The 22338-nt window shown below is 37.1% G+C and overlaps 1 protein-coding gene across 3 annotated transcripts in view; it reads left to right on the forward strand.

The window, feature by feature from the left end:
- RASA2 (RAS p21 protein activator 2) overlaps positions 1 to 22338 on the forward strand; it is a 170619-nt gene that overhangs the window by 42268 nt on the left and 106013 nt on the right. For all 3 annotated transcript variants that reach the window (XM_006895097.1, XM_006895098.1, XM_006895096.1), the window contains exons 3-5: positions 957 to 1060; positions 8890 to 8984; positions 20011 to 20087. In XM_006895097.1, coding sequence (XP_006895159.1) covers positions 957 to 1060; positions 8890 to 8984; positions 20011 to 20087 — 276 coding nt within the window. The remainder of the gene's footprint in view (positions 1 to 956; positions 1061 to 8889; positions 8985 to 20010; positions 20088 to 22338) is intronic.

Here is a 22338-nt window from a genome sequence, read left to right on the forward strand (position 1 = left end):
TATATATCTATATCTATCTATATCTATATCTATATCTATATCTATATCTATATCTATATCTATATCTATATCTATATCTATATACACACACACATGTTTGTTTGTATACACACACATATAAATAAATGTTGTGTGCCATCAAGGCATAATGTTTAAAATAGAATTTTATTGTATATAGCTTATATAAAATTGATTTTAAAAAATTTTGAAGTAACATTTCGTACAACATCAGCAGTTTAGTGAGCTCTGGTAGTCTGTAGAGAATTGTGTTAATCTTTTGGTTTAGTTGCCAGTTCGAATCCACTGGACGCTCCAGGGGAGAAACATAGCTAGTCTCCTCGTTTGCCATTTTACAGCCATTGACAAACCACTGCAGGATTAGCTATGAGTTGGTTACCGTGGAATCATTGTAATGAGGAGGAGGAAGAATAGTAGTACATTGCTGTGATTTACACAGCTTCATGTAAAATGTATCTTGCAGTGAGGTGAGAATGGCCCTAACTTCAGCTCTCTCTCAGGTCCACCATAGGTTCCTGGGTGGTGAAAACTGTTAATACTTTCAGCTATTAACCAAAAGGCTGAAGGTTCAGGTCTACTCCTAGGCACCTTGGAAAAAAGGCATAACATCTGAAAAAGCAGTCATAGGTGTTCTTATCGAGCCAGTTTTATTTGGACACCCATGGAGCTGCTGTGAGCAGAAATTGACACAATGACAGCTTGTTTTTCTTGAGGATCATGTCTTGTGTTCCTGAGACCCAGAAAGAACTGTGTTCTGTCAGGGTTCTGTGAGAATTCAACTGGATTTTAGTTTGAACTAGTGTTGAGAATGATTTTGGAGCTTTTAAAACTTTAATCCGTGGTAGTATGGTCTAACTTAATTGATTCTGCTAAAAAATGGTATTATTGGAGGACACCATTGAATTGACATTTAATCTGATTTTCCTTTTTCTTCCTAGCCCATTTTTCAGTGAAGAGTTTTACTTTGAGATCCCAAGAACTTTCCAGTATTTGTCATTCTACATTTATGATAAGAATGTTTTACAAAGAGACCTTCGTATAGGTATGTGCTATTTATAATTACTTTAATCACAATTAGTGCTTATCTTAATAATTTCTGTTAGTAGAAGAACACACAAAAGATAGTATATGTTCACCTTTTCGAATTCATTCCTCCCTAAACTTGAGGTTCACTTATCAAATTGGATTTTAGTTTGTTTACTAATTGTTCCCTAGTCACCTTGTACATTTCCATAATACCTGATGGCTCTCTAGTTGAGGGCTGGAACTCTCAGAGTGCCTTCCATGTCGTCAGTGTCATATAACATTTATTGAGTAATTCAAAGAATATTTTTATACTAAGAGACTCAAAAGATTATTTGTCTAGTTTTAATGATAGGTAATCAATGTATATTTATTTACAGAGTCGGTGTATCTATTTATGGAGTTGGCTGGTGTGACTGCTAGAGTGTACAGATTAATTAGGAGAGGGTAATAGAAGGTGAAATGAGGAATTTAGGCCAAATTATGGTGGAGACTAAAAGCATACTAAGGATTTTATACTTTATCCTGTTGAGTGTGGTTTTAAGCCTTTAAGAATGAGAAAAACTGGATAAATTATATTTACTGCATTAAAGCCGATGAGGGAGAGAATAGTTTAAAATTAATATATTTTAGGGCATTATGATTATCATAAGAGTCCGGAATGAGGGTTGCAGAGTGGAGTGTACTTGGGGTGGGGGTGGGGATGTGTGGGGTGGGGGAGGGGATTGTGTACCAATGAAGGAGTTTGTCTTTTGCTTTTCAAGGAGAGGAGTGAACTGGGGATGGGGTGGGTGGGGAGAAAAGTGCAACAATGAATGAATGGAATTCCAGAATCTCTGTAGATAGATGTTCATTGAAATTAATAATAATAATAATAATAAAATTTTTTAAAAAAGAATGAGGAAGTTATTAAAAAAATACACTGCATCCCACAATCCATTGTGTATCATCTGTCTTCCTATCTGTGTATCAATACATTCACCTTGTAGCTAGGATAGGCCTAATAATCTGATTCCAGACAATCTTAAAATTCCCACAGGACATGAGATTGGTGACAGTTGGCTAAATAATGATAGCTCAAAACTACAAAGAATTCTATTCTTTTGTCTTATTCGTGTTTCAGAAACTTGCCCTTCCCTTGCCCTCTTTTGCTTTCTTGGTATCCTAAACCCATGGACACTACTGTTGTTTTCCTCTGTCATTTTCTATAGTAATGGCTATCATTCTTAGGTTATTGTGTGATTTTTCTCTGCTGCTTCAGGTCAGCTGGCCTCATTTGGTTAACTATATCTTTATGTATCAGAAATTGGTATCTTGAGGAACTTTTTGAAAATAAAAGCTAGTAATAAAATTGCAGGTTTTTTACTCAACTTACAAATGGCTAATGTAACTTATCATCCAGCTCATGGATTTTGTAGATGCAAAGATAAAATAGGAAAAATCACTTGCTTCTGCAGTTTCTTTTACTAGTAAAGAAAATTCATTTTTGAGAGGATTTTTAAGGAGGAGGTTTATTTCTCATGATCTGAGTTGTGAGTCATAAATAGGATTGTTGTTGTTTGTTGTTAGACTCCATCAAGTCGCCTGCCACTCATAGTGACCCTGTGTACAACAGCCCTAAACCCTGCTCTATTCTGTGCCAATCTTCATGTTTCTGAAGCACTTACCCCCATTATCCCAGTCACTGAATTAATCTGTCTCATCAAGGCTCTTCCTCTTTTTCACTTCCCTCCACCCTCCCAAGCATGATGTCCCTCTCCAAGGACTTAGTCCCCCCTTGTAACATACGCAGAGTAGGTCAGATGGAGCTTCAGAATCCGTGCCTCCAAGGAACAGCCTGGTCTCAACCTCTCTGCAATGAACCTTTTTGTTTTCCTAGAAGTCCATGGTATATTCAGTACTCTTCTCCAGCACCACCACTCAAAGCCACTCAAAGGCATCAATTCTCTTATCCTCCCTAGTCATTAAATACATCATTTTCCTAATGACACTTCTTATAATATTTGGATGAATAGTGTCTTTGGATTCACATGAAGATTTTCCTTCACATTAGGCTTTTTCAATTTATTTAAAAGAAAATTGGAAAGATTTATGTTTTCTTTCAAGGACCAGTTTGTCAGTCTTATAATTTTACCTTTAAGATGTAAATTTGTTAGTGATGAATTTCAGGTACTTCTCCTTTAGATTATTCTTCAGTGCTTAAAATAAATGCTTTGATTGTAAAAGTAATGAAATATTTAAAAGTAAAATACTAACTTACTCTCTTTTGGTTCCACTTGGCATCAGCTAAATGTAAATCCTTTAATTATTCACTACATAATCAATTTATGTACAGAGTAAACTTCTTATTTAGAAAAAAGAGAATAAAACTGTGTATTTTAATATTTTTCTTAAAATTAAGAAATTTCCACACAGTCTTCCCAGTCATGAATGACAACATAAGAATAATCTTAAGATATCAAGATATTTGATTTTGTTAAGTTTCCAAATAACAGCTTTTCTGAAATGTAATTCACATATCTTAAAATTTATCTTTTCAAAGAATTTCGTATAGTGGTTTTTAGTATATTTATAGTTTACAACCATCATCACTAACACCGGAATAAATTTTTAAATATTCTTTTTCTGAGTTTATTATTCATGTCATGCCTTCCTTTTTGCAGATATAAAAGTTGAAAAGTCCTGACAGAAAAACTTTTTTATAATTTTTTGAAAATTTTCATGTTAAACCAAGATATTTCAAAATGTCTCACTTTATATTTCAAGATAGCTCACATATTAAGCCAAGTGAAAGATATAAAGTATAATTAAAATTCGGTACCATTGAGTTGATGTTGTTAGGTGCTGTTGAGTCAACTGTGACTCATAGCGACCCTGGAAACACCAGATCTGAGCCTTGCCTCCCCTGCCTTATTTTCATGACCTCTCATATGCTGAAGCCTATAATGGTAGTCACTATAACAGTCCATCTCATTGAGGATTTTTCTCGATGTTTCCCAGGATGGATTCCTCTTGAAAATATGCCCAAAGTAAATGAGTTGAAATTTCACCATCCTTGCCACTAAGGAGCACTCTAATTGTACTTCCTTCAAGATGGATCTGTTTTTCTTTGAGCAGTCCATGAGATACTCAGTACTCCATCATAGCAATTCAAAGGCACCGATTCTTTTTCTGTCATTCTTACTTGTTGGCCAACTTTCATATGCATAGAAAGTAATTGAAAAGACCATGGTTTGGATTGGGCACACCTTAGTCTTTAATTTATGTTCATGCTCTTTAGCTCTTTGTAGAGGTCCTTGGCAGCAGAGTTCCCCAGTGCTACACATATTTTGAATTCTTGGCTGCTACTACCATGGGCATGGATTGTGGATTCAAGTAAAGTGTAGCTGTTGACATCTTTGGTCTTTTGTCCATTTATCGAGATGTTACCTTTTAGTCTAGTGGTGAGTTTTGTTTTCTTGATATTGACAGTGTAATTGACATAGAAGGCAATACTCTTTGGATCTTCTGTAGCAGTCTTTTCACTTTTAGCAAGCAAGGTTGTGTCATCTGCATAATGCAGGTTGTCGAGTCTCCCTCCAATCCTGATGGCATTCTTTTTGTTATAATCCATCTTCTTAAATTATTTACTCAGCATACAGATTGGATAGATAGGGGAAAAGATACAACCCTGATGCATAACTTTTCCTGATTTTTAAGCAAAGCTGTGTTCACTTGTTATATTTTTACAATTGCTTCTAAGTCTCAGTAAAGATTTACTGTGAATACATTATTAAGTATTCTGTAATTTTTACTTTTCTTATTGTTAGTCATAATTTGTTGTGATCCACATAGTCAAATGCCTTTATTTATTGAATTAAATACAAATAAACATCTTTCTGGTATTTTCTGTATTCATCCTATATCCTTCTAACGTCAGCAGTGATATCCCTCAGAAGAGCCAGGATCTCATCCAAATCTAGATTGGATTTCTGGCAATTTTTGGTTGATGTACTGTTCTAGTAATTTTTGCATAATCTTCAAGATTATTCTTGCTTGTGTTAATTTTTTTTTTTAAATTTTCACATTCTGTTGGATAACCTTTTTTTCTTTTTTGAGTGAGAACACCTATGAGTCTCTTCCAGTCAGTTGGCCAGCTATCTGTCTTTCAGGTGTCTTGACGTAGACTGGTGAGCATGTCCAGGGTGACGTAGACTGGTGAGCATGTCCAGGGCTGCATTTGTTGGTTGAAACATGTCATTTGGTATTCCATCAATTTTTGGGGTTTGTTTTTTTGCCAATGCCTTCAGTGTAGCTTGGACTTCTGCCTTTATTACCATTAGTTCTTGATAATAGGCTATTTCCTGAAATGGCCCTGTGCCTCACCAGTTCTTTTTAGTACAATGACTGTGTGTATTCCTTCCATCTTCTTTAAATGCTGCCCACATCAGTCTTTTCCCTGTAGAATCCTTCAGTATTGCAACTCAAGGTTTGAGTTTGCTTTTTAGTTCTTTCAACTTGAGAAATGCCAAGTGTGTTCATTCCTTTTGGTTTTCTAATGCTAGCTCTTTGCATGTTCCTTATAATACTTTGCTTTGTCATCTTGAGATACCCTTTGATATCTTTGTTCATGTTGTACTTCAGCATTTCCCCTGTTAGTTTTGACTTCTCCACATTCTCATGCCATTTTCAGAGTCTCTCCTGGCAATCATTTTGATCTTGTCTTTCTCCTCATTTTTTTAATGACCTTTTCCTTTCTTCTTGGATGATATCCTTGATGTCACGCCATATCTCATCAGGTCTTCAGACTATAGTATTTAATGCTTCAAACCTATTCATGAGATGATTTTTAAATTTGAGTGGAGTATACTCAAGGTCATATTTTGGCTCAGATAGATTTGTTATTTTCTTCACCTTCAATTTGAACTTGCAAGCGAAATCTTTAATCTTAGTGACGCTGTTGATTGTAGTAGAACTGCCCTATAGGAGTTCCATGGATATGTCTTTATATATATAAACACCCACATTTTCTCCTGAGAAGCTGGTAAATTTGAACTGCAAACCTTTCTGCCTACATCAAAGTACTTAACTACTGTGTAACCAGAACTCCTTCAAGAATAGTTAGGATACTTGAAATTGAAATTCTTTATACTTCTTTTAAATTTGATTTTAAAACACATCCTTAGTTAAAACTGTGTAGTCTTGGACTAAAAGTCAGTCATACAAAACTATGCCTACTTCTTAAAACTTAGATTTGAGGAAGGAAATGCTTTGGACAGCAACAGCATGACACATACTTCATTATAGTCACATTTCTGCATTTTCCTCTCACATTACTTTGCTTATTACATTGCCTTTTTATTCTGATTAATAGGAATGCTTTAGGGAACTACATTAACAGACATACATACATAAATACATATTAAAGCAACATAATCATTCTGTTTGCATTGTTTTGATGAAAATAAATTTGTGATCATTACTATTTTAATCTCATAATTTTCATGTTTACATTTAATGATACATTGAAATTTAGAAACTTTTCTTAAATGTAGCTTTCTGCTTTGAATTTATGGAAGATAAGATTATTTTGTTATGAAAAGATTGTCTGAATTTGGTTTGCGCTTTGATCATGCATTACTTTTTACATTGTACTGTGGGTAAAAATGTAAACCTGTGTAAATCAGCAGAAAAATAAAGGTTGGTGTTGAATTTTTTTCTATCCTTCATTCAAAATGACCCAGGGAATGTCCTGCCAGGTGAAATAAGAAAGCAAAGCAAGTTTTCATTATTCAAAATATTGAAAAACACTTTATGAAAGTAGATTTTAAAATATATCACCAGGTTAAAAATATTTTTAAACATTTTCATTAAGTATTAAATATAACATCAAGAAAACAAAGATTCTTACTACTGGGCCAATTGGCAGCATCAGTATGGATGGTGAAGAGATTCATATGGTTAACAGTTTTAGTTTGCTTGGCTCCACAGTCAGCACTCTTGGTAACAGCATCCAGGAAATCAAGAGACAAATTGAGCTGGGAAAGTCAGCTGTCAGGGACCTCTCAAAAGTACTGAAGAGCAATGACATCAGGCTGGAGACTAAAGTGCGCCTGATCCGGTCTATAGTCTTCGCAATTACATGTTATGCATCAGACTTGGACTGTGAATAGGGATGATAGAAGGAGAATTGATGCCTTTGAGCTGTGGTGCTGGAGAAGAGTGTTGAATATACCATGGACTGCTAGGAGAACAAACAGGTTTGACCTAGAGAAGGTGAAGCTGGAATGCTCCTTGGAGTCAAGGATTCTGAAGCTTTGTCTGATATACTTTGGGCATGTTGCAAAGAAGGACTGGTCCTTGGAGAGGGACATCATGTTTGGCAGGGTGGAGGGGCGGCGAAGGAGAGGAAGACCTTCTATGAGATTGATCTAGTGGAGTGGTGGGAATAAGTGCATTTGAGACATCGAGGTGGGCACAGGATAGAACGGCGTTTAGAGCTCTTGTACATAGGGTCGCTATGAGTCGCAAGCGACTCGATGGCACGTAACAACAACAACATTAAATATAACAATGCTAATAAGTTATATAATGAGTTTTATATATGTTTCGTAGATATATAGAATATATATAATGATGATTATATGATTATATAATGAATATATGCTTGTGCACGTGAATATGTGTGAGTGGATGATCAACAAACGAGAGGAAGACCCTCAACAAGATGACATGCCTTTCTACGAAGATGGCGAAGAAGGAAGACCCTGCCCCTCCCAAAACTGAAGCCAGAGCAAAGGCATTAAAGGCCAAGAAGGCAGTCCTGAAGGGCATCCACAGACACACAAAAAAAGAAGATCCGCAGGTCACCCTCCTTCCGGCGGCCTAAGACACTGAGACTCCAAAGGCAGCCCAGATACCCCCAGGAGAAACAAGCTTGACCACTATGCTGTCTTTGAATTTCCCCTGACCACTGAGTCAGCCATGAAGAAGATAGAAGATAACAACATACTTGTGTTCATTGTGGATGTTAAGGCCAACAAGCACCAAATTAAACAAGCTGTAAAGAAGCTCAGTGACATTGATGTGGCTAAGGTCAAATCAACACTTTGATTAGGTCTGGTGGAGAGAAGAAGGTCTATGTTCGACTTGCTCCTGACTATGATATTTTGGATGTTGCCAACAAAATTGGGATCATCTAAACTGAGTCCAGTTGGCTAATTCTAAATACAAATTTTCCTCACCATAAAAAAAGAAAAGGCGGACAGACACAGTGACTGCAGCAGTGGGCTCAAGTGTGTCAGAGATGATGAGGATGGTGCAGGATAAGGCAGGATTCAGATCTGTTGTTCATAGGGGTCACTGTGAGTCATACTTGATTCTGTGGCACCTGACAACAGCATATATACACACACATACACATGTTCATATGTATAATTGTTGCATGCTTTTGAATTGGAACTGGGTTTTCAGTTAATTGCATGGGAACAGTTGCCTATTCTTCTCCTGCGGTACAACTAGTAGATTCAAACCATGTCCCTTTGGGACTGCAGCACAGCTTCTTCTTAACCACTAGGCCACCTGAGCTCCATTGTATACACACAAACACAACAGTGCTAATGGAGTAATATTGCGACAGTGAACTTAAGCACAGCAGAGATTGTGAGGGTGACATAGGAATGGGCAGGGTTTTGTGGGGTGTTTTTCTATTGCATGTGTATGTGTATATATTAATGTATGTACATTAATTATCTTTAATGGATGTATAAAAAAACTTGTTATAAGTTGGAACCTTCATGGTGGCAAATAACAGTAAGCCTTAGGATTAAACAGAATGTTTTCTCATGTTGTTTTACTTATTTTCTGCAGGAAAAGTAGCCATCAAAAAAGAAGACTTGTGTAACCATAGTGGTAAAGAAACTTGGTTTTCACTACAGCCTGTTGACTCAAATTCCGAAGTTCAGGTAAATACTGAGGCTTAAGCAAAGCAAAGAAATTTTTACACAGGAAAATGGAACTGATCATACTAATTCATGTAGTTAGAATTAATACCTAATTTAAATTTGTGCATAAAATAATAATTGGGTGATAAAGTCTTTAAGTTAATAAAGAGTTGGAAAGAAATGGTCTTCCCTGTGAAGTTGAGATTAATGCACAGGACCATACGAGTCTTTGGAGATGTTGTTCGATGGTCTTTTTTTTTTATGCCTTTTTCTTATTGAATCTTGGCAGCGAATTATTACTTTTATTTTAGAGGACAAAAAGTTTGAATGGAAAGATATATTTTGCTAACTCTGAGGAGAATCTGTGTAAGTCTGTGATTTCATTTCATTTCAGGATTCTTTACTCTCTAATAAACTAGACTTTGGGAAATGTTATCCACTCAAGCCATATCAGAGCCCACCAGTGCTGAGTTTTCAGTCCCACATCCACCCCTTCCTGTAACACTTCCCTTTTAATTTGAAAGGGTGTCATTACTTTCTGAGACGCTTTATTCTTCCAAAATAAGAAATCTTTCACAGTTCTTTATGTGAGTGAAGATGTATGTTTAGCCACATGACTGAACTCTGTTTCTGGAAAGCCTGGATCTTAGAAATTGCCAGTTCTGTCTAAAAGGAAATCTTTTTCTTTACCTCTATTTATAAAGTATAGTAATCATTGTGAAGACATCTCCCCGGGGCATAGCTGCAAGCAGTATTTTTCCTCTCTGTAAAAGAAGTTATAATTTGTCACAGTGACTCAAACAGAAGTTAAGGCAAGAAAAAAAAGCATTGCATACACACCTACATATAATTTGCAAACAAAGTGTTTGGTTCTCTACTCCTTTATAACTTCTCAAGCATTCTATTTATGTTTCTAAAAACTTAAATATTTATGTACAAAAATGTTTTTGTATCTTTGTGTACTATCTTCTTAAATGCAAAATATAAGTGAAACTTTTCCTTACACCGCATGCTGCACTCTTTTTAATGTCTTTCCCCCTCTTCCTTCACAAAAACAATCTTCAACTGTTTTCAGATCCAATTATACAGTATTATAAATGACCCAAGTGAAGGGAAATGGGATGAAGTGGAAAAGGTTTTAAATTGAAAGTTGGTATGTTTAGATTCTTATGTGATTACTTTCAGGATCTTGAAATTAGTTTCTGTTAAGTGAGAATGAAAGTTGTCATGTGTGATCCATATAATTGGCGACAGTTAAGTGAAGTATTTCTGGGAACACTTGGCTGTTGGTAGCTGTTGTACAGTTGGCCTCATGAACATGATGAGCTTACGTTCAACAACTGAAAAAAATTTAAAAAGCTCCAAGTCCTGTACTATGATCGATTGTGGTCAGACCATTCGAATACATTTGGTTTTCAGTGGCTGGTTTGTACTAGTAGATTGCCATTCATTTCAGTCCAGATTGTTCTGGAAGTGCGGCTGAAATGTGGTCAGCTTCATAGCAACATAGTCAGTAGGTGAGTGATAACTGTGTGTGAGGTACATCCAACATGTGTCTCCTTTATAGAAAGAAGGCAAGAGTTGTAACCACTGGAGGCCACTGCCCTCCTTAGGATGATTCTGAGAGCTCTTAATTGCTGTTGTTGTTGTTGTTACGTGCCGTCGAGTCATTTGCGACTCATAGTGACCCTATGCACAACAGCCCTAAACCCTGCTCTATCCTGCGCCAACTGCACTGCCTCTGACACACCATCCCAATTACCCCGGTCACCGAGTCAGTCCATCTCATAGAGGGTCTTCCCCTCCTGCGCCATCCCTCCACCCTCCCAAGCATGATGTCCCTCTCCAAGGACCCGTCCCTCCTGGCAACATGTCCAAAGTATGTTAGACGAAGCCCCAGAATCCTTGCCTCCAAGGAGTAGCTTGGTTTAATCCTCACCAAGATAAATCTGTTTGTTTTCCTGGCAGTCCATGGTACATTAAGTACTCTTTTCTCCAGCACCACAGCTCAAAAGCATCCACTCTCCTTCTGTCCTCCCTAGTCATTGTCCAACTCTCTGATACATAACAAGCGATTGCAAATACCATGGCCTGTATCAGGCGCACCTTAGTCTCCAGAGAGACACTGTTGCTCCTGAGTACTTTAGAGAGGTCCCTAACAGCAGACTTTCCCATTGCGATCCGCTTTTTGATTTCCTGACTGCTGGTGCCAAGAGTGTTGACTGTGGAGCTGAGCAAACTGAAGTTGTGAACAATCTCAATCTCTTCGTCATCCATCCTGACGCTGCCAATTGGTCCAGTGGTGAGAATCTTTGTCTTCTTGACATTGAGCCTCAGTCCATACTGAAGGCTGCAGTCCTTGACCCTTCACAGCAAGTGCATGCATGAGGTCCTCCTCAGTTTCAGCAAGCAGGGTTGTGTCATCTGCATAACGCAGATTGTTAATAGATCTTCCACCAATCCTGATGCCACAATTCTCCTCATAGAGCCCAGCCTCTCGGATAATCTGCTCTGCATACATGTTGAAAAGGTATGGAGACAGGATGCATCCCTGGCATACACCCTTCCCAATTTTGAACCATGCAGTGTTACCCTGCTCTGTTCTGACTACTAACTGCCTCTTGGTCCAAGTATAGGTTTCGCATTAGCACAATTAAATGTTCTGGGATTCCCATTCTTCTCAGAGTCAGCCACAGTTTGTTATGATCCACACAGTCAAATGCCTTTGCATAATCAATGAAACACAGATAGACATTCTTCTGGTATTCTCTGCTTTCAGCCAAGATCCATCTAACATCAGCAACAATATCCCTAGTGCCACGGCCCCTTCTAAACCCAGCCTGGACTTCCGGCAGTTCTCTGCTGATGTGCTGTTCTAATCGTTTTTGGATAATCTTCAGTGGGATCTTGCTTGCATGTGAAATCAATGACACTACCCATGCAAAATGTTATTTTTTGATTACCATTTCCCTAAAATTACTTTACCCAGAGGCACAACGAAATTTTAAACTATCAGTATTTCTTTTTCATAGTTTAGCAAAGGCAAGACTGAAAATCTAGGCTGAAATGAAATTTTAGAGTTAATTTTATGATTTAATGTAAGCCCATTTTTCTTCTTATGACTAGTATAAATTTACTAAATACTGGAAAGGTTCCAGATCTCAAAAAAGTAGAAATCTGTATAGAATAGAATTCTTGGATATGGTATTAAATATCCGTACTAGATCACAGGTTTGTTTCAGCCATAATATAAACTCAGCTCTAAAACATTCTGAAAGTAGCCTTTTTAAATTTGCTACAGATTATTTTCGTGATCTGAGTTATTTCATATTTTCAGCTCATTTATCTTAAACAGCACTTAATAAAATCTGTACACTATTTAGTGTCATTAGAGGGTGTTCTGGTGGCCAAGTGGTAAGGAATTGGTCTCCCAACTCCCAGATAGGCAGTTTGAATCCACCAGCTCATCTTCACTGTCTCTGATATGCTGAAACCTATTGTTGCAGTCATTGTGTCAGTCTGTCTTATTGAGGATCTTCCTCTCTTCTGACCTTCCCCAGTAATATCTTTTTCCAATGGCAGTCTTCTCCCATATCCTTTACAACCTTTGAAAACTCTCTGGAGGATCAGCCATGAATAACTTCTGACTCATTGGCCACATAACAACAAACAGCCCACTAAAAGATTTTGAAAGAAAGAATACTTTAGGGGGTAGGAAAAAAATGCGTAACCATTTTTAAACTAATAGAGTACTGTTAAGAATATTGTTGTCTGGCTCTAAAACAGATAAGGGAAAACTAGCAAACTTAATTTGTGGGGTTAGAAAAAGTTAAGAGGAGTAAGTCTATACTACCTCATGTACCATTCAAATCCTGCTTGGCTAATAAATTTTTTTACTTGCGTGAAGTTTCACACTTTTTAAAAACTATCATGGAAAATAAGTATAATTAATGGGAACTCTAAAAATGAACCATGAGACACATTAAGTTCAGCATGAAGGTTAAACTTGTTAATGATGATAGTACATACAGAGCATCGTACTAAGTGCTTAGTGTTACGTTCTCTCATTTAATTTTCAGGATAATTTGTGTTGTGGTATTGTTGGGCACCGTCAAGTCAATTACCACTCACGGTGACCTTGTGAGCAACAGATCTGAACCTTGCACTGCTTTTCTTACACCTTCCTCACCATCTGATAGAGTTAAACCCATTGTTTTAGTCACTGTCATTGCATCTTGTTGAGGATCTCTTTCTTTAACCCTCCACCTTTCCCAACAAAATGTCTTTTCCAAAGAATAGCCCCTCATAACCACATGCCCAAAGTATATGAGATGAAGCGTCACCATCTTACCTCTAAAGAGCACCCTGGTTGGACTTCCTTCAAGATACACTTGTGTGTTCTTTACACAGTCCCTGGGATATTTATAGTACTCTTCCCCAGCACTTTAACTCAGAGACATCAATTCTCCTCCTGTCATCCTTATTCGTTGTTCAACTTTCAGATGCCTCGGAATCTATTGAAAAGACCATGGCTTGGATCATGCACAGCTTAGTCTTAAATTTACATTCTTCCTCTCACTAGCACTTTGGAAAGGTCCTTGACTGCAGGTTTTCCCAGTGCAGCACATCTTTTGATTTCTTGTCTTCTACTACCATTGTTATTCATCATGGATCTAAATAAAATTAAATCACTGACAACTTCAGTCTTCATCTGTCGTTGTGTTGCCTGTTGCTCCAGAGGTTAGGTTTTTTGTTTTCCTGCTGCTGAGATATAATCTTTATCAAAGGCTATAGTCTTTAATTTTCTCCAGCAAGTGTTTCATGTCCTCTTCACTCTCAGCAAGCAAGGTTGTGTAATCTACATGAAGAAAGTTGTTGATGAGTCTTCCTCCAATCCTGATAGTATATTCTTCTTAATATAGTCCAGCTTCTTGAACTTTGTTATAAGGCTTTATTACCTTCAGTTTATAAAGAAGAAAAAATGAGATTATTATAATACTTAATTTATCCAAAGTCATCAAACTACCATAAAATTATTAAACCATGATTCCAACAGAAGTCTGATTCCAAAGCTCCTAACCATAGTGGTTTATTCATTTTATTTTATTTTCAGTATTCTGACTCTTAAAAAGTTTTAAACAGAGATTAGAAGGATCATTTAGGGAAAATGAGTAAAGGAACAAAAGCCCACTCAAATTAGTTCAAAGAAAAAGACATTAGAAAATTCCTAGGGAGCTAATTAGAATGGTATTACAATACCCTAGCATAGGAAACACTCATGGCTAGTGGTAAAGAGTTGGGCTGCCAGCTCAAAGAAAGGTATGTGGTTCAAACCTATCAGCTGCACCCTGGGAGAGAAATAGGCAAACTCTTCTTGCCTCTGAAAATCCACAGAGGCGTTAGCTATGGGTTGGTTCTTACTCAGACGTGCACAACCACCACCCCAGCATGGCCAGTTTGAGTTAAAAACTATCAGGCATCTACAGAGAAGCTGCATCTTAAGTGGCAGCCAGCTAGGCTTTTAAGACAAGCCGGATGCAAATCTCGTAAACTCAGAATTATTTTGGCAAGATTTCATTTGTCTTAAAAATCTACTCAAGAATTGGTTGATTTGATTTTTGGTTGGCAGCTACACAAAATGGTTGACTTGCATTTATGGCTGTGTTGAATAAAAAATGCTGTCTTTAAGCTTACTGCTGCGTATTTAAATTGTAAGCTCAAAACATAGCACAGCAGTAGATGCTAACACTGCAAGAGACTCATGAGAATTGAGGCCTGTTGATTCATTTCTCCCTGCTAATATGCCCGCTGAGCATGTGTGTTCACTATTTGAAGTGGTTTTTGGTTTTTCCCTCATTTCATTTTGCAGAGTGAATAATTAATGTTTTCTATCTTTCCCTTCACATCAGCTTTCTTGTTGGAGTTCAAAGTGCTACAACTACCCCATGAGTCATTATAACCATATAGTCTCCCTCAGTCTCTTAATATCGGACTCATTTTCTGTGCTACAGTTTAGAGAGAGAGCATGGCCAAATTTGGGTCAGTCTTAAGTGATTATGGTTGGAAGATAGAGTCCTTTTAGAGCATTCCAATGTGGAGTTTTGTTTCTAAGTTTCAGTGTTGGAAATAATTGACATCTCAACTTTAGGGAAGACTGTATTTGATTTCCTAGTTTTGCCATTAATTGGGATTGGAAGCCCAAATAATTGCTAACTTATTACCACTTAAGGATTTGTTGGTGCAGTAAGAATGTCAGTATATAGGATTTTCTTTTGGTTCTGAGGTTCTATGATTTTGTACAGAATGGTAATTTAACCCACAAATAGATCCCCAGTAAGATAGGTTTTATACCAAATACATTTGAAAATTTCTAACCTCCCTGCCCCTAAACCCTGTAACTTCTTTCCTTCAATTAGATGCCTAATGATTGCTGTTAATAATTATTTCTAGTTTCCTTTGCAGGTCAAATTGCGAGTATAATTTTATGCTTGCATTTTTCAACTTTTTTGAGGAGGAGGGCTTTGTTTCATTCTTGGCTTTTCCAGTTTTACTCTCTGGGTTAAACCTTCTGTATAATCTGTCTTTCATTCCCACAGAGGGTCTGAAGGAGAATACAGTCTTATTTGATATTTTAACAGCTTTTGAAACTGTCAAAACTTTCTTTTTAAGTACTCTCTCTTTAGTCTCCGATCCTGGTTCTCATTCTATTTCCCTTGGTATTCTTTCTGTATACCCTTTGCTGCTGTGTTGTTGTTAAGTACTGTTGAATCAAGTATGACTCATAGCAACCAGATGAATAACAGATCTGAACCCTGTCCTGACTCATAGCTATCTTGTGATTTGTTAATCTGAACCTTGTCCTATCCTGTGTCGTCCTTACAACCTCTGACACCCTCAAGCCCATACTGCCCAGTCACTGTGTCAGTCCAGTTGGTTAAGGATCTTCCTCTCCTTCACTGTCCCTCTACCTTTCCAACATGATGTACCTTTCTAAGGAATAACTTCTTATGGCAACTTGCCAGAACTATGTGAGACAAAGCTTCATCATCTTTGCCTCCAGGGAGTACTCTGGCTACACCTTCTCCAAGACATACTTTTTTGTTCTTTTGATGGTCCATGGGATATGCATTACTCTTCACTATAATTCAAAAGCATCAGTTCTTCTGTCCTCCCTTAGTCATTGTCCAACTCTCAGATGCATAACAAATAACTGAAAAGACTATGGCCTGAATCAGGTGCATTTTAGACCTCAAACTGACATCCTTGTTCCTCAGTAATTTGGAGAGATCCCTGACCACATACTTTACCAGTGTCATGAGGATTGTGCTGGTTTGTCTCCCTATAAATCTTTTGGTTTAGTGATCTGTAGTCATGCTATTTAGCTTTTAGGTTCAGAAAGAAACTTTATGTATTTTCCCTTTATTTCTCAGAAACTGTGATAAAAGAACATGCTTGTTGACAACTTTCTGATTATAGCATAAGAAGATTGAATACAAAATAAACTTTAATTGTGATCCAATGCAGTCTTCCATATTCTTTCTTTAATTAAGGATGTATGCCTCCACACAGCTAGTACAAGCAGTAAAATCCAGATGTACAGCCAGTTATGTCCTTTTGATGCAATTAATTAATAAATCCAACAAGGTTATCTTGAATTTCTGGATCATACCATAAATTATTGTTTGTTTTATAGCTTGTTTATTGTTATTTTCTAGTAGTATTTTAAATGCACTCTCTGCATTATAAAAGAAAGGTGTTTATAGCTTGTAATAAATACATACTTGATTAAAAAACAAAAAACTCCATACTTTCATCAGATTGGTTCTGATTTGTAGCAACCTTGTAGAATAGAAAGGCTGTAAATCTTTTCAGAAACACTGGCCCATCTTTTTTCTGCTGAGTATTTGGTGGGTTCAAACTGCTAAACCTTTGTTTAGCTGCTATATTCTTTAACCACTGAACCACCAAGACACAATTGTGAAAGTATAATTTAGTTTGGTAAATTGATTTTAAAAAATAACAACTTTCTTTATAAAACTAAATAAGAAAGTAACAAACCATTCAAGATACTATTAAGTATTTATGGAGAAAATCAAATTGATCTTTTTTTTTAAAAATGGGGCATTTATATGGGAATTGTTAAAGAAAACCTTTATTAATACCTGGTGCCAGGTGTCTGATCTTTCATCAGTTTCTGACATGTATAAAGGGTATTCTATTTGTCATAGAACTTCTCTAGATTAAGAAAGCACATTTGTGTTGATGGGCAGGTGTAGTTGTTCCGTGCATATCTTAGTGGTGTTTTTTTTTTATATATACGTAAAACCTATTTCCTCTACTTGATGTCAGGACTTGATTTTATCAGCAGAGTTATGTGATATCTTTAGCGTGCCTTTCCTTTGTCCTGTTTGAATGATCCTGGAGTTTCTTAAATCTGTGGACTGATAGCTTTCATCAGTTTCAGAGACTTCTAAGTGGTTTGCTGTGCATCTCTTACAGGGTAAGGTTTTTGTAGGAGGTCAAACCAGTAGCCACTGCAGTTGTAAATAAAGCAATTCTAAAGAAGAAAAATAGTTTCTTTAGCACACTGTGTAAAAAGGAAAAAGACTGCCCTTTCTATCTGTTCTGCTAAGATCAGTATCAGGCTAGTCACCAAAAGGTAGAGGTCAGCAGTGTCCCACTCCATCATTTCCAGCATCACTGGTTTTTCCTCTGTTCAGTGCCTCCACTCCTCTGTGTCTCTTGGGTTTTGAGATTTGCTGGAAGCTCTCACAGAAACTCAGACCTCATCAGGGAAATGACTCATGGCTGAGGGTGATGTGGCAGAGATGGGTGAGTGATGGCCCATGATCCAGCCCCGTTCATTGTGGCACAGCATTAAGCAGCAAAGCGTGCCTCCCAAAAAGAGCTTGAGCATTGAGCTCCCTTCAGTTTATATAGGCTTCTGCTAGGATAGGGTTCGTACCCTACTCTTCACCCATCTCCTTGATACAATAACTACATCATCTCAAAATTGAAAGGCTGTAGATGGAAAGGCCACATCAGTTCATTGTATCACAGAGACAGAAAAGAAAGGATTACTGGGGCTGCCAGTATGACAGTTCTTCCAGAGACCCCCCACATAACTGTCCTTCAGGGTATTTAAAGAGCAGGTTAAAAAAAAAAAGTGAAATGAAGGCCTGGTCATTTCCTTCAGATCAGGTCCATGTCAATGAATATGGCTTTAGGCTTGGGTTCTTTTGTTCTTCTGAGCCTTATTATATTGTATGTACATCCTCAAGGAAAGGTACTAAAGGATGAATGGGGGAAATTTCAAATAGAGAGTATGGAGGTTCTGCACACTGACTGTTGAATTGACAGTACGACTTTTTATAATCAGCTTGATACTCAAAGCAAATAGCCATTTCTGCAGGCCTTAAGCATGGCCAGATGCGTTGACTCTGAAGCAAGGTAGATATTGAATACAGGGATAATAAAAAAACCCGATAAATTCTTACTTTTATTAAGTACCTGGGTAAAGAGTGAAAGATAATGCTTAATTTTATGTCAGCTCCATATTACTGCTAATTTTACTACCACCGAATACCTTTGTTGCATTAGAGCTGCTTAAGTGGATTTTCATGTCCAGATCCATGAGTATTTGTTTTTTGACACTTGTTATTTATCCATCTCCTAAACTGTGTAGTCGAAAGACTTTAGATTTCATGTAACAGATTTCCAACACAGTAGTGAGGCTGACTTAAGTTAGGTTTCTAGGACAGAAAGTCTGAGAGTGGTTGTTAGAAAAGGATCAGTGACTCAGTAATCAAATCCTTCATATTACTAGCCTCAGGTGTCATGTCCCTAAACCTCCAGTGAGATTTGGCCTCTTCAGCGGGTGGAGGTTATCAAGTGCTGATTCATAACTCTTCCACAATTGCTCATCACCTATGATGGCGTCTAGAAACAGTACACTTTTGATGGTGTTGTTTCCTAAATTGTTCTTTCTTGAGAATTTAGCACTTAAAATTTCTTTAGAAAGACCCTACCGGATTTCTTTTAAAATTTACTATTAATGGCTGTTTAAGAAATACACCTTTATTTTTAATATTTTATCTTTTCATTTATGTTCCTGGACATACAGTGTTAACTCTGCACACCTAGACTGTAAGCTTCTTTTACGCAATAACCTTGTCTTTTTTTTTTTCTGTTTGATCATGGTTTTTTTTTTCTTTCTTTTTTAAAAACATTGATTTATTGACAAAGTTTTTAAACATTGTTTTTCATACCAGATCTTTCCCATTTCCTGCTCCCCCCTTTCACCCCATCCTATGTGAGCCTATGATTAACCACCCCATCCTCACCCCTCTGCTTCCACACCCCACACTCCCACCCCCTCTTTTGGATCTTCATACTTGTTCTACAGTAATGATTTTTATACAGTATTTATCCTTACGGTACTGAGTTCGTTCACTCAGCATAATGCTCTCCAGTCCCTCTCAAGTTAGGTAGTGATTTATAAAATTGTTGCTTCTGAGTGCTGCATAGTATTCATTTTGTGAATAATCAGTAACTGTGTCTTAATACAACTATATGGATCTCAGCCCACCACTGGAGTGCCTCCCCAATTATAATAAATCTTTATTATTTTATCAAAGTAAATATTAACAAATGTAGTCTTAATATCTTTTAAACTTAGCTTTAATTTTGTTTTAAAGTGCTTATCTGTCTTCTGATACAGCCTCTTTCTACATTTTGAATGAATTTTATTTATAATTACCCTAGTATGTGATATCTTTGTTAATAATCCATGATAATTGAGACATAAATATTTCTTGAACTTGGCATGAAATTCTTTTATTTAATGCCATATTGGGTGTAAACATTTGCTGATTATTTTTCAGCATTTTTGTCTTTGTTTTTGGTTATAAGTCATTTAACAGATATTTAGTGCAGACAAAGCCATGTCCTGTGGGTAGCTAACTAAATATTTTGACTACCATTTGAAAATATTTTTATTATGTTGGTAAAATAGACCACTCAGTTTATAATTTTCTTGTCATTTTAGGGTAAAGTTCACCTCGAATTAAAACTGAATGAACTGATAACAGACAATGGAAATGTTTGCCAGCAGCTTGTTGTACAGTAAGCATATATATATTTTTACCGAAATCAGCTAGCAGAATCTTCCCTTTTGTGTTATTTAAATCTTAAACCAACTCCTTATTTTAAATATTTCCAAAACTGTTTTCTGTTTTGATATTTCCATAAATTAATCTGTTACACTATTCCTTTATTAGGTTGATTTTTATATCTATCTAGATTTATCAAGTTATTGTAAATCATTGATATTGTGAATCCAGCCATAATATTTTTGAATGTGAGATAATGGGGAGATATTATGGGATCACCGAGAAAGGCAGGATATTTGTGAAAGGCATCCGATGGGGAGGTCTTCTGGAAACTCTACCAGACATTACAGTAGGAGGGGAAGTTCTGGAGTCCTAGTGTTCTGGATCAGGGGCTAGAGTCAGATGCCCAGCCTGAGATGACTAGTATTGATTTCCACCTGCCTTGAATTCCTGTTTGTATCATCCTTCTCCCCTGTAGACATTCTTTGTTACCCACACTCTAATCTTCTAACTGTTCTGGAAGCTGCTTACTCTAACCCAGTCTCCCACCTCTTCTCTTCCACCCAGACCCCTTTTCTGTGCTATCAGTTGGCATTACTTTATTTGCATTAACAAAAGGAATTGCATGTATGAAGTTAAAATTGTGGACTTTACTTTTATAGGAAAGGATTGTGGTGAGGGGGGGAATACCTTTAGTTTCCATTTGCTAAAAAATCACAGTTATAAAACACCCCACCAAACTGTTAGAAATGCTTATTTTTGAATATTTTCCCTATCTTTTCATTAACTGATAAATGGATAGCTCTCGTAGTTCTTTTTCAGCCTTCTCAAGCAGAGGCTACATGTTTTTCTAACATTCTCACTTGCATTATGGTCAAGAAGTAGAGGAAATGTTTTCCTTGCTTTATTGCTACTTCAGATTTTGATTGTGAAAACTCTGCTCCTTTGAAGCAGTATATAGTATACTACCCATCTCTTCATTAAAAATCAATGAATCGGCAAGCTCTGGTGGCCTAGTGGCAAGAAGCTGCACTGCAATCCCAGAGTTGTACGGTTCAAATCCACCAGATGCTCTGCTGAAGAAGGAGGGACAATCTCCTCCTATACCAGTCAGATCTGATTTGACGGTACACAAATAAAAAATAAATAATAATAAAATAATTATTAATAAAAAATCAATGAATCATGTATTTTTTTTCTTTACTCCTGACTCCCATCATCATTTTTGGTGATAGTGTGCATGAATGGATGACTTAGTCAATACTGTGGTCCCTTAATTCTTGCCTCCTTAATTTTCCCCTCTGTTCTGTATAAATTACACAGGGTGGAGAGCTAGGTATAGAAAAAATTTGACCACATTAAAAAAGGCTTTCCAGTTCAGTTACTCAGATACTTCTAATGTCAGAACTGAAACTCGCTGCCATCGAATTGGAAGCTCATAGCTGACTCTCCAGTGGGTGCTGGGAGGCCGTCCACTGGGTGGGAGGACATTGTACATCGCCTGTAGAGCTGTTGGTGAGTTCAAAACTCCAGATAGACGTCACCTTTGGATTAACTGCACAATTCCTGTGAGCTGTGCCACTAGAATGTCCTCTCCTACTCGTATTTTTTAAAAAACCAAATAGAAGAATTTTTAAAAAATATTGAAATCCTTTCAAGCCCAAGAAAACATACAAATAGAATGCAGAGAAGTTTTAAGTGTCCTTTACCCAGATTTACCAACTTGTGACATTTTGGCATGTTTATTATTCTCTCTGTAAATGCGTGCATAATACAATATCCGATTGTGTATGTCGTTGTTATTAGTTGCCAGCAAGTTGATCCTGACTCATGACAGACTGATGTGCACAGAGTAGGAAATGTGCCCTTGGGTTTTAAGGCTGTGATCTTTCGGAAGCCCTTCCTCCAAGATAGCTCTGTGCAGGTCAAAACTGCCATCTCTTTATATTGACTCATAGTCAATCAGGCATTTAACTTCTGTACCACTCAGGGACTTTTTGCTTATGTACAGTTTAATGGTATTTTTTCTGGACCATTTGAGTAGAGCTGTATCATATTTTAATGCATCAGTGTGTATTCCTAAGAACAAGGATGTTGTTGTTGTAGTTATGTGCTGTCGAGTCGTTTGCGACTCATAGCAACCCTATGTACAACAGCCCTAAACCCTGTTCTATCCTGTGCCAATCTCATTGCCTCCAATACACCCATCCCAATTACCGCAGTCACTGAATCAATCCACCTCATAGAGGGTCTTCCCCTCCTGC

This window comes from Elephantulus edwardii, unplaced genomic scaffold (assembly GCF_000299155.1).
Source record: "Elephantulus edwardii isolate Elephantulus edwardi_28Jun2011 unplaced genomic scaffold, EleEdw1.0 scaffold00158, whole genome shotgun sequence".
NCBI lineage: Eukaryota > Metazoa > Chordata > Mammalia > Macroscelidea > Macroscelididae > Elephantulus > Elephantulus edwardii.